Source organism: Zootoca vivipara, chromosome 13 (genome assembly GCF_963506605.1).
Source record: "Zootoca vivipara chromosome 13, rZooViv1.1, whole genome shotgun sequence".
In the NCBI taxonomy this organism is placed as follows: Eukaryota; Metazoa; Chordata; class Lepidosauria; order Squamata; family Lacertidae; genus Zootoca; species Zootoca vivipara.
This window is the reverse complement of record NC_083288.1, coordinates 32,818,104-32,831,932: the sequence shown is the minus strand read 5'-3', so window position 1 is coordinate 32,831,932 and position 13,829 is coordinate 32,818,104. Positions and strand designations below refer to the sequence as shown.

General features: G+C 39.6%; 1 protein-coding gene across 1 annotated transcript; it reads right to left on the bottom strand.

Annotated features, from left to right (window-relative positions):
* Positions 1-7,670: 7,670 nt before the first annotated feature.
* Positions 7,671-12,605, bottom strand: LOC118095457 (vomeronasal type-2 receptor 26-like). The gene is made up of 4 exons (XM_035136706.2): positions 11,877-12,605; positions 10,326-10,541; positions 9,821-9,947; positions 7,671-8,572 (listed from the first exon to the last, which is right to left on the bottom strand). Exons 1-4 carry the CDS (start codon positions 12,603-12,605, stop codon positions 7,671-7,673), a joined length of 1,974 nt encoding a protein of 657 aa, XP_034992597.2.
* Between the last annotated feature and the right edge of the window lie 1,224 nt (positions 12,606-13,829).

Genomic DNA, 13,829 nt, shown 5'->3' with positions numbered 1-13,829 from the left:
CAGTGAAGCTGACAAGAGCCAGGAAGCCCATGTAGCCCAGGACACAGTAGAACATAGTCACAGATCCCTCATTACATTCTAGCAGAACTTCCTTAGCCATTGAGTGCATGTCAACATCAGGGAATGGGGGTGAAGATCCCAGCCAAGCAGTACAGACACCTATTTGAATAAGGGAACAGGAAACCACAATGGCATTTGTCATTCTCTTCCCCACCCACTTCCTCATCCTGGATCCTGGTTTGGTGGCCATGAAAGCCAGAACTACTGTGAAAGTTTTTGCCAGTATACAAGAAATGGCCACTGAGAAGATGATGCCAAAAGCAGTCTGTTGAAGGAGACAGAATGCTCTTTCAGGTCGGCCGATGAACAGCAGTGCAGAAAGGAAGCAGAGCAGGAGGGAGATGAGAAGAGTGTAGGTGAGGTCCCGGTTGTTGGCTTTGACAATGGGTGTGTTGTGATGCTTCAAAAATGTTCCCAGGACCAGAGCTGTGATGAAAGAAAAAGAAAGGGCGAAACAGGCTAAAATGATCCCCAAAGGTTCTCCATAAGTCAAAAAGCTTACATCCTTGGGAATACACACCCTAAAGCCAGGGTGGCACCTCTCATTACATAAAGAAAGAGGCTGAAACTATGGCACAAATGAGAGAACACAATAATATTGCTGAGAATAGTGAGTTAAGAAAAAGACCCCATAATGTTCTGATTTTCCTAAGTGATACAGTGGAACCCTGGTTTTCAAATTTTAACCATTCTGGAAGTCTGTTTGACTTGTGAAAAGTTTGAAAACTGAGGGTCAAAGGGCTTTCAGCAAGTTCAATGGATAAGAAAAAACGAAAATGCTGCTCAGAAGCCATTCGACTTCTGAGGCGGGTTCAAAAACGGAAGCATTCACTTCCCAGATTTCAGTGTTTGGCTTCCAAAACATTCGGCAGCCAAGATGTTCAGAAGCCAAGGTTTGACTGTACCTCCTTTCAGTAATGCATGGTGTATATATATATATATATATATATATATATATATATATATATATATCTGACATCACCTGCATATTGATTCCCTATGTTACTTCCTGTATGTGCTTTTATTCAATAAATAATTCAAAATTTATAAACTTTTTGTTTTCACACACTAACATATTTTATTCAGATATTTGCCATGCACTAAATGTAACAAATCTACGTGAACGAAACATTGCCAGTGGAGCATGACTGAATGTAAAATGACTTAGATACTGATTAGAATCTTATGAATATTTAAACCAATAGAGATATGATTAAATTCTATATAAAATTTCTCTGAACCATTTATCCATGAATAAAGGCAAGAACATAGCAACAGGTGTTTATTTATTTGTTTGATCTAGTTATAGCCCACCTTTCTCCAAGGTTGGAATTCAAGATGGCTACTTCTGGAATCATAGCAACTTGTGGAATCCCCTTTTTCCAACAGTTCATCCACTGTGCTTTTTCAGTGAAATCCCCTGCCTCCAGATATTATAGTGTTTCATCACTGTCTGATGAAACTTATTTTACACATCAGGACAGAGCATCGGTATTCATTCAAAACTGGAGGTCTTTTGAAATTGCTGACAGTTGGATCTTACCTGGTTAAACGTGCTGTACCATGTTATCTCATCTGCATTGATGGTGAACACTTGGTTGGGGTCCACCCTGCCAAATTTCACTCTGTGAAATGATTGGTTTGAAGAAACAATCCAGTTGATTACATCAAATCCAGCCACTAACTCCCCATATTCATCAAAGAAAATCTTGTCCCCACCGCTATTGTTAAAAGTGACATTTCTGAGAAAGTGATGTAGCTAGGTTGAATAGCAAAAGGCAATAGTTTAGAAAAGGCTGAAGTTAGATCTTGTATATTATGGTCAAGGACAGGAATTAAATCAATGCACCAAAGTCTTAACAGAATCGACACCTTTATCTTAATAATTGAAAACAACTAGGGATAAAGGAGGAATCCTTTAATAGAAAACTTATTTTCTCCTGTCCACCTGTTCAACCCCTATCATAGTTATTCCTGTGAAAGCGTCTGCAGTTGCACACACACATTGCCTTCATATGTATTGGAATGCATTTACGAAATAGAATGTTTCCATTAAAAAAAGGACTTCATATAATCCTGTACACAAGTCTCTGCTGCGTTTTTTCAAAAGGGTTGTATATAATATGTAAATATTGTGTTGCAATTTACATAAGCTACCTGTGGAACCTTATAGATATTCAGGAGAGCTGCCATATTCATGGAAATTTCAGAATCCAGTCCCCCAATAACTGCTATCAGATTTTTAAGTTTGTCACAAATGTAGTTCGGGATAAACGTCTCCAGTGCTGATAGAAGCAGCATTGTTGCCTGATAGGTCCTCCTGGCATTGTTATAGCTGTCATAAATCTGGAAGCCCAAAGTGAGATTGGGTAACATCTGAGGATTTTCATTGATCTCCTTTACTGCGAAGTCCATGGCCACAATGTGCTGGTAATGCTTAGGCATTACACTAGAATTAATTTGAGATTCTGTATCATGACAATATTCCACATGCACAATATCTGATTAATTAATTACTCAATCAGTCTAACAATTAATGATTACATTATCTAGATGTTATATCTCTTGAAGCACCACTTGCTGTAATAGACACAACAATACTTACAGATTACGGTAACTTTTTCAATATCATTTGCTAAAATGAACTACACTGAAAAGTTAAATGAGCTGGTTATTCACAGCCTGAAAAAAAGTTTGATGGAAGACATGATAGCCGTACATATATATTTAAATATATACAGAAGGTAGAGCATATAATATAATACAGAAGGTAGAGCTGCCTTTTTTGCTTTTCTTTGCTTTTGCTCTTGATCCAGTGGGAAAGGCTTACAGATAGCAGGTGGAAACTGCAAAGGAGTCAATACTCTATTGGCGTTTCTTAAGGGGGAAACCAAGCAGTAAAAGCTGTTTGGGAGAGGAACAAATTGAGAGGTGGTGAGCTCCTCTTGGCTGGAGGTATTTAAGCTGAGGCTGGACAGCTTCTGTTATGGATGCCTTAGTTTCAAAATTTCCACCACTGAACAAAGTTGGACTATACGAGCACCAAAAACCCTTCCATTTTTAAAAAATAAGGTGTTATTTAACACACTCATGCACATTCATACTAGCAACATTTTCATTCTGCATAAGCTGCTCACACCATCCACTTTACTAAGACAGAACTCATCTGGCACATGAACAACCATTAAGGTCTTACACAAACGATTCTGACAATGTTGATAGGGGTTCTTCTGTGAAGTCGCTTTCACTGGTGACAACGCTGGCATGATAAGCGATGCCACCAATGATGAGATCTCCTTTCTGATGATACATGTGAACTGGATGCTGTGGATAATGGACACTGCATTGAACAATGGGATCTGTACATCCTGTCTGAGGAAACAGGACCAATAGCAAGATGACTAAAACTGCCATTCTAAGTACAAGGAAAAATATTCCATCTACATCCAAAATCTCTTACGTTCTTCAACAGAACAATCATTACAGCACCTGCAACTAAAACTGCCCAATCTGAACATTTTATGTTTCCCACAGGCCTGAAGCTATGGAGCTTTGCTTGTTCCCAGCCCCTCTCCCTACCTGTTAATTGTACTGGGTATATTTATGACATCCTTCGTGGTCTCCGTTCTTTGTTTTGTTAGTGGCCACCGAAAATCCACAGGGGTTTGAATGAACAACAGAATTAATTTCTGTTCTTCTGACAAGATAATTCTGAAGTTAATTGCTAAGTATAAGATGGGAAGTCCCTGTAGAACTAAGGCAAGTTGTTTGTCACACTTTTTCAACTGAAATATTCTTTCTTAGCTAGCTAAGTAGGGATGGCAGAACTTGGAGTCACAAACAGAAAGACAGGGACATTGTATTCAATACTTTATGAGAGCAGTCACCAACATGGCACTTGTGGATGTGAGTGTGACCACCTCTAACTCCCACAATAGCAGTAAATATCCTCTCAAAAATCCACAACAATGAGAGGCTGAAGAAAGATATTGTGAAATGCAAAGGGTGAATACATACACAATGTTTTTAATTTTAGATACATCTTCGTTTGGTTTTCTAATACATTTTTTTTCAACTTCAAAGAATCAGAAGACCTGTGCAAATATTTGCGTGCCGAGGTTCCAAGACATCCCCCAAATAACTCACACTTCACACAATATTTTAGGTTTAAGGTTTTTGGCATTAATTTGGCCACAACTTTATTTAAATACAACTGAATATGAGTGGGTGCTTAGGCACTGGTTCTTGCCATCTGTTCCCCGCCTGGGACAGATCTGACTCCCACTAGCCTAGTAGGGGAGCCAGTAGGTAAGCACCCTCTGGGAGAGATCGGGGCAGGGGCCCACACCCTTGACCTCATCCCTCACATGCTCCCCGAGGCTCATGCGTGGCCCTGGCCCCTAACAGGGATAAACGGACAAACATGTAGAGCCCAAGGATTCCTTTAAAGGAATACCCCTAAAGGCAGCAGCAACCATGAGGGGCAGGCCCAACCAAAATCTGTACCCCTCCACCAACCAATTTGAACCAATGCCTAACCACCAACCTTACAAGTTGTGACTTATTGCAGCGTAGTAGGCAAAAACCACCTGGCACCAGCCAATCAGCCAAGTGGCAAAATTCCTACCAGGCCCCTGATCCAAAACAGGCGTCCCCATGAGAGGCGCAGCAAGGTCAATGCAAGAACGCCTAAAATTAGAGGAGGGCAGGCAGGAGACTTGTTGCGAGCAGCAAAAGTGGACCTGAAAGCTGCTCGCTAAGCATATGTAGGGTAAGGCTGTCAATCAATCATTTGCTATATGCAAATTTCCCCAGCAACAGCAGACCCACCAATCACACATGTGGCCATCCAAACTGACCTGCCTCTCCAACCCTGGGATGTCTTGTTAAGCCTTCCACAACCCATGTTCTCCTCTATGGGGCGAACCTGCTTTATGCACTGTAGCTGCTGAGAGGGAAATGGCTCAGTATTCTGCTGTCTAGATTTGAAGCTATTGAAAACAATGGATACACACAAACTTTTCAGGCTTTGCGTCTTATTAAATGTTCCCTGCTGCTTAGCTCAGGCCACAACATAGCCCATGTAGCCCAGCACACAGTAGTCACAGATCCCTCCATACATTCTAGTACAATTTCTTGAACTACTGAGTTCATGTCAATATCTGAGAATGAGGTAAGGATGCCAGCCACACGGTACAAATGCATGCTTGAGTAAAGATGCACCAGGAAACAACAATGATCAGTCTCTCCCCCACCTACTTCCTCATCCCGAATCCTGGCTTGGAGGCCATGAAACCACTCTGGTGGTTGTTGCCAGCACACAAGTAAGAGTCACCGAGAAGATGCTACAAAAAGCAATCTGTCAGAGGAGACAAACAACTTTTACAGGCCATCTGATGAATAGCAGTGCAGAAAGGAAGGAAAGCAGGAAGGAGAGGAGGATAGTGTAGGTGAGGTATTGGCTGTTTGCTCTGACAATGGGTGTGTGGTGCTTCAAAAATGTTTGCAGGGCTAAGGATGCGATCAAAGAAAAGGAAAGAGCAGAACAGGCTAAACTGATTCCCAAAGGTTCTTCAAAGGACAAGAAGCTAATTTCTTGGGAATACACATATATTGATTATTGTGTGGATATTCTTCTTCTGAGCATATGTTACAGTTATTCATATCTGAAAAAGAAAATAGGTGGTCTTAATATTGTGTAGAAATTGTGTTTATAGGAATTATATTTTAATGGGGGGGTTGTATGGGATGTTAAGGCATGGATAACACCTCTGGTGGGGGGCATGTCATACTCCTTCCTTCTGGGATAGTTTGTCAACCTGTGGTCCCCACCCTGCACTCAGGAATCATTTGTGACTCCTACCGTAGAAACAGTCAGCATGCAACACTTGCCACACCCTGAGAACAGCATTGAGAGGCCAGCTAAATGAACCTGTTTTCCCACTGGCATACCTTTGGTGTAGTGATTTTATGGCCAAGTGCTCCTTTTGTGCCTTGTTACCTGATAGATTTGACAGGCAATTTCCATTGACGGGTAGTATATAAGTAGCATTGGGGAATCTCCCAGGGCGATGAGTTTGAACTATTTTGTTTCCAGATGTGAAAGATACATTTGCTAATACTGTACGGCTGGTAATTTAATTGGTGATTTAGGTTTGTAAAAATTGATTAATCAGCCTCCTGTCCTTTCATAGCTTTCCCTTTTAAATAAATAAATAATTTTTTTAGAAAGTCGAAAAAGAAATTGGATAGAAATACTTACACTAATATGGAGAAGGTTAACTTTCACTCTTCCTGCTGGGATTTAGGGATATGCAATTAGAAAAAGATTAAGAAACTTTATTCCAGTATAGGGTTACGGTAGTGAGACTTTTATAGGCACAAAAATGGAAAGGCTCATCATTACCAACAATGAAAGAATGGTTGTTAGAATTACTGGACTTTTATGAGATGGTGAAATTGATATGTTTAATCAGAGAAAAGTCATTGTTAACATTTGCTGAAGATTGGAAACCTCTTATAGACTTTTTGCATGAAAAAGAAAATGAATTAATGATATTTGGGTTTGAGGAGTGAAGATAATGTTGGTGCATAAAAAGTAGTTTTACTGTGTGTTACATTGGAGCTATGGTGTAAGTGTGTGTGCACAGTTCTGGATATTAACAAGGATTTTAAATTTCATGGCATGTATCCCACATCAGCAGCCAGAATAATGGGATTAATAGTTTGGAGAACACACCATTCAAGAAAGTGGATGAGGTCTTTATTATCTCTGACAAGTAAAATCAGAACAGCAAGATAAAACACAGGACTTCAAGATTATTATTATTATTATTACTATTATTTATTGAATTTATATACCATTTTATATCTGGAAGTATAGGATATTTGATCACACGTTGCTCCAATCAGCATGTACAGTCATCATTCATGATCAATTCCGGTGCGATGTGATATCTGTGTAAAGACAGAAGCCTGTTTATTGAGCATCTGGAGCTCAATAAACAGGCTTCTGTCTTTACGCAGATGTCGTGTCGCACCAGAATTGATCACCAGTGATAACTGAACAGTATTTCATTCTCTCATCGCAGGATCATGTGATCCTCTGTTTACATAACACTGTAAGTGTGGGAACGGAAACTCTGACTTCCATTCCCACACTTACAGTGTTATGGAACGTAATCAGAAGTTCACATGATCCTGTGATGAGAGAATGAAATACTGACATCATGCAAGTTGGTTCTGTGCTGCTTCACAATCAACTCTTTCCCCCAGTCCTCAGTGTTTCTTTCGAAGTGTGGGTGTTTTCAGCTGACTTTGTAACATTAAAAAAAAATCATCATAAGGGGTGCAAAAGGGCTACAGGAAGGAAAGGAAAACAACCCCCAAGAAAATGTGGAGTTGCCTGAACAATAAAATGCAGGGGCAGGATATGTATATTCCCCCTCCCTTTTTGGCTACAAAATCTTAATTCAGTTCTCCAAATAAATTTAAATGTTCAGAGAATGTGGGAGGCTATGGGAAAAATTATATAGTTCAACATTCTATTTTTTTAATATAAAAAACTAACAAATAAGCAATATAAAGTACATTGAAGGCACTCAGATACCTTAGGTCTTATTTCTTATTAGATGTTCCCTGTTATTTAGTTCAGGCCGCAACACGATAATATAGCATTTGGGGCCAAAGATGAATCCCAGCAGTCCAGCACCAGAGGCTAAGATAGAAAAGATCTCCACTGCAACCATGTATTTTCCCTTGGTACTGAGGTAGGAGGGAATAAAAGACAGCCAAACACTGCAAAAGACCAGCATGCTGAAAGTGATGAACTTGGCTTCATTGAAACTGTCAGGTAACTTCCTGGCAAGGAAAGCTACAGTGAAGCTGACAAGAGCCAGGAAGCCCATGTAGCCCAGGACACAGTAGAACATAGTCACGGAACCCTCATTACATTCCATTACAATTTCTTTAGTGATTGAGTGCATGTCAACATCTGGAAATGGGGGCGAGGATGCTAACCACACAGTACAGATGCCCCCTTGAATAAAAGAACAGGAAAACACAATGGCAATAGCCAGTCTCTTCCCCACCCACTTCCTCATCCTGGATCCTGGCTTGGTGGCCATGAAAGCCAAAACCACTGTCATGGTTTTTGCCAACACGCAAGAAACAGCCACTGAGAAGATGGTGCCAAAAGCAGTTTGTCGGAAGAGGCACACCACTTTTCCAGGCCATCCAATGAAAAGCAGTGCAGAAAGGAAGCAGAGCAGGAGAGAAATAAGAAGCATATAAGTGAGGTCTTTGTTGTTTGCTTTGACAATGGGTGTGTCGTGGTGCTTCAGAAATGTTCCCAGGACCAAAGCTGTGATGAAGGAAAAAGCAAAAGCAAAGCAGCCTAAACTGATGCCCAGAGGTTCTTCAAAAGACAAAAAGGTTGTTTCCTTGGGAATACACAGATCCTGATTATTATTTGGATATTTTTCTTCTGAGCATATATTACACTCATTCATGTCTGGAAAAGAAAATATGTGGTATTAATCAGGGAAAGTTAACACATATTCTGTAGAAATTATGTTTATCTGAATTATGTTTTAATGGCTAATGTGTAATGATGTTTGTATTCTAATGTACAACATATTAAATCTGATTATGAATTTTTCCTGTCTTGTCTGGTCAAAGCCCAATTAAGTAGTGTTTGGAGTTTTAACTGACATCTGCGAGGAACATTGTGTATTAGAATACTGTAATCTGTAAGGAAAATAGGGCTAGGAGTTATGGCTGTTTTGTGTGCTGTTGAAAGGGTTTTTTAATAAAACCTTGGTGCACAGATAAAAACCAAACATTTTAACTACTACACTAGATAGATATTATTTTTATTTTATTAGAATGCTAAAAATTATTCACATAGAAAAATGCAGAGAATTTTATGAATTTCCAATTATTTCCCTCTGTGCTGTTCAATAATAATAATAATAATAATAATAATAATAATAATAATAATAAACAACTTTATTCGCATTAGCCAATGACCATAGCAACATAAAACAAGCAGTATATACAGATAAAAAACAACAATATCAATAGGTAAAAAGGGCAATCAAATAACCAAGATTATTGTTCAGATAGTGGCCCTGTTCTATTTAGGTTGGTCACGTATTCTGTTAATTTTTCATTTCTTCCTTCCATCTTTGTAAATTTCCATTTTAATCATGTAAATGTATCTGTATCAGTGTGTGTTGTCAGATGGATAGATTGTGGAGTCCAACTATCCCGAAGAATTGGTCTCCTGCTTTGTAACAATTGAAGGATCTAAACATTCTTCAGAGACTGGACCAAAATAAGTACATTCCTCTTAACATTCCTAAAACTTTTTTTTTCAGGCTTATTGTCATTGTTGAGTCAGAAAACCATTTTTGAGAGCTGTGTGTTTGTGTGTGTGTGTGTGTGTGAAGCTTGATCATACATTTGGAAGTTATCTTCTCCGATAAACTGTCACTAGTACTGCTCATTATCTAGCTACTGTTCAAAAGCCACTGTACTTAATACCCCACCTTTTCCCCTGACAGGGATCTGTAGCAAATAATTTCAGACACAAACCAGTTTTTTCTTCAGCAACTACAGTACCTACAGGCTCCACCTTAACAAACATTTCAACCACATGCTAAACCAGGTATATAGTCATTGATTTGTAGACACATTCCTCTGAATCCCAGCTAAAGCCATTCACTTTCATATTGTACAGTTTGTGCAGAAAACTCACCCTCTTGAGCTGAAATCTTCCCTTCTGGACATGGGATGCAATCATAACAGCAAAATGGCTCCCCATCTTTCAATTTCTTCCTAGTTCCAGGATGGCACCGTTCAGTACACAAGGAAAGAGGATGAGACTAATCCATACATGAGAGCCCAGAATAGTAATTTTGAGAATTATGAGATTAGAATATTGAAGCCAACTTGAGGTGTTCTGAAGTGATACCTCCTTTCAGTCATGTAGCACCAATGCTGCTAGCAAGTGCAACTTTTTTTTATTAACATGATACTTATCGTACAACAGACTGCTAAGAAATCATCTTCTGGAAAGGATGGAGCTTGGTTAATGGCATAGAATGTGATTTCATGTATATAAAAACCAATCAAGAGATTTGCTTTTTAAACTTCCTCCAAAAAACATCTCAGTTAATATAGACAGGAATATTTTTTCCCATTCATCCATTGTAATTTTTTCTATTTCCTAAAAAGTTCCAAACCAGACCATTGAGACTTACCTGGTTAAAATGGTTGGGCCATGTTATGCCATCCCCATTGATGGTCAACCCTTGGTTGGGATCAACATTTCCAACCTTCACTCTATGAAATGATTGGTTTGAGGAAACAATCCAGTTGATCACATCAAATCCGGCCACTATCTCCCCATACTCATCAAAGGAAATCTTGTCTCCAACACTGTTGTTAAAAGAGACACGTCTGAGAAAATTATGTAGCTGGTTTGAAGAGGAAAAGGGAAGAGTTGAGAAAAGGCTGCAGTTGGATCGTGGATAGTAAAGTCATACCCTGTTTATGGTTTTTGAATGAGAAAGTATTCATGATAAAGAAGCTCACTCTTTATAATTCGGAAAGGAGGAGGAAATTCTAATGAATTGACTTTAAAGCATGTTAGGTCCTGAAGCTTCTGTTTGTATGTTTTTGAGAGTGTTGAAACACTGTTAATGGCTTAATATTCAATAAGGCCAACACCATTTTAGTTTGGTTTGACTCAGAAAATGAGCCGACTTCTGACACCAGAAAGTATATTTTAAAAATAAATAAATAAAAATGTAACACCAGTGCTATACTTATTCATGTATATGCACCCACTCGGAATGTAGCAGTCCAAAATATGACACAAAATGTAAGATAAACATATAGAAACCTATACCAAGGGTAGTAAATTTTATTAAACATGGTAATGAAGAAGGCAGTGGGAATTCTTATGAATTGACTTTAAAGCATTTTCTGAAACTTCTGTTTCTATGTATTATTATTTTTAAATAATATATGTGACATCAAGGGGCATACATATTCATATATATCTGCTCCCAAAAGGCCTGGATCAGGATGAATTATTCAACAGAATGAATTATAGGCACCAAATTCATAACAGAATTTCTACCTATCACAAAATATAAAGGTAAAGGACCCCTGACAGTTAAGTCCAGTCGCGAACGACTCTGGAGATGCAGCACTCATCTCGCTTTACTGGCCAAGGGAGCCGATGTTTGTCCACAGACAGTTTTTTCCAGGTAATGTAGGCAGCATGACTAAGCCACGTGTGGCGCAAAAGAGCACCGAGACCAGAACAGCGCACAAAACACCATTTACCTTCCCACCGGAGTGGTACCTATTTAGCTACTTGCACTTTTTGGCGTGCTTTCGAACTTCTAGGAGCTGGGACTGAGCAATGGGAGCTCACCTCGTCACGGGGATTCGAACTGCCGACCTTCCGATCAGCAAGCCCTAGGCTCAGTGGTTTAGACCACAGTGCCACCGCAGTCCCTATCATAAAATATAGAGCAGGGCTTTCACTAAAACTGCCATTAGCCACAGGCAGTGTAGAAGGTGTTCTGGGATGATGGGAATTGTAGTCCAACAACATCTGGAGGGCACGACCAGTTGGATGGACTTGGCGAATCGAGGGAATCAAACAGTAATTTGGAAACCATCCAGGAATTCAAGGATGGAAAGGAAGAAGAGTTATTAAAGCGATATATATTATATGCCATAGGATGGGAAGGAACTGGGGACACAGTATTTATGCAAATTAAGGACTATTGTAGTACATTTATTGTGCTCTGCCTCTTGACAATGTTTAGCATCTGGTACTTCCATCCACCTCTTCTTTCCATTGCTTGATATGTGAATCTAGTTGAAGACATGTGATGCAAAGCATGGGCTACAGCGCAGACAGCATTGTAGATACTGTAGCTGTGGCTAGTCATGCTCATCTCAAAGAATGGAGCAGGAAGGCTCTCTAGCTTCTCCTTCCCAGTACAAATATTCCCCTTCACATCTTCCACATTTGGATCTGCAAATACACATTCAAAGGCCTGTTGCCAGAAGTCTCTGATGAAACCATCTCCTTTTGCGCTTAAAGGATTTTGGCTCTCAGCAAATGCTTTGAATCCTGGTATGTCATTAGAATGGGTTGTGAAGGACAGGACACCATGGAATATTTTTGTCTCCCAATTCTTTTGATAGAGTTGTGAAGTGAGCTCCATTGCAGCTGTTGTTAGCCACACTATACCTTTTGGTAAACTTGGTGGATTCTCTGCAAAATATGGAATCCATCTCAAAATCATCATGGAATAAGATTCACCATAAAACACAACCACACTGGCTGTACTATTCATGAGTTCATTATATATTTTTAATCCATCTTCAAGAATTTCATTCAATTCAGAGGTGGACGTAAGCGTAGGGATTCTTATTATAAAGTCAAAGCAGATACCCTTCTGGGAAAATTCTGGCAAAACAGTCTGCAAAAACACTTCACCATTTTCATTATCCATTACTAGTACCCCAATCCATATCCATTTGAAATAAAGAAGCAAAGAGAGAATCCCTGTGTATTGAATTGCTTGATGAGGGACCATCTGGTAAAACGAAATTCCTGGGGTTCTCTCTCTCTTCAGTGGAGCAGAGCCATATATGAACTAAATGGATTTTAGAGGAGGGAAAGAAAAGTTGTAATAATAAAATGCATAATGCATATTAAAGTTTTCAAAACTATTCATGGAAATTGGTATCCAATGCTTTCACCTCTGCAGCTGGAAGCAAACTATAGAATCTCGTAGAATTCGATAGCTGGAAGGAACCCCAAAAATCTCTGCTTAGGTACCCAGGACAGATAGCCATCGATCAGAGCATGAATTCTCACAATTCCATCTCTATGAAGAATGAAATATATCTGTTACAGAGGATCGGAGATCCTCCCCCCCCCAGCAGATATTTTCAAGTTTGGGGGCATAAGGAAGCAAGACAATTGCCAAAAAAAACCCCACCCCACTCCAATTTCCACTGATGAATGGATTTTGTCAGTAGATTCCACCCATACATTAAATTAGCAGCCCTTAGAAATACAACATCAAGGAACTGAATTTGACTATTTCAATGCTCGAGTTAGGGATTTATAGCTGAAAGAATATGCACTGATCAATAGCCATCAAGTGGATTTATGACTGAGATGAAAATGCACTGAGGTTTTCCTAGCTCAAACTTTGCATCTATAATTGCTAGATTACAGAAAAATTCTTATTGGCATATTATTTGACCAATGAGAGCAGCAAAATAACCAAACTATACCATGGTTATGGGATAAAATCAGACCAAATTTTAATTGACATCAGCAGGAAGAGTAGGATTTGGCATGGCATTAGGTGCAGGATCAATTCAGCATTCCACAAGCCCCATGTTGATGGAATGGATCCGCTGAATTTGGACCAGCCCAAACCCATCCCATGGGTGTTGGCCAGGTTTGAACCTTGCCGAGCTGCAAGCCAAGCAGTCAAGGTCTCACTGGGCAACCAGGGTGGAGATTCCAACCTGGCAGATACCCAATCCAAGTTTGGAGGTGCCGTGGTCAATCCTCCTCTCAGGCCCCTTCTGTTGATCCTGCCTGATGCCATTTCCCCCTTCATACAAACAATGTTCTTCCACCTAACAAAAAAGGACACAATTTCACTAAGGAACCATGAAACAAACCCCAACCAAATGCCAATCAAGTTGAGAGAGAA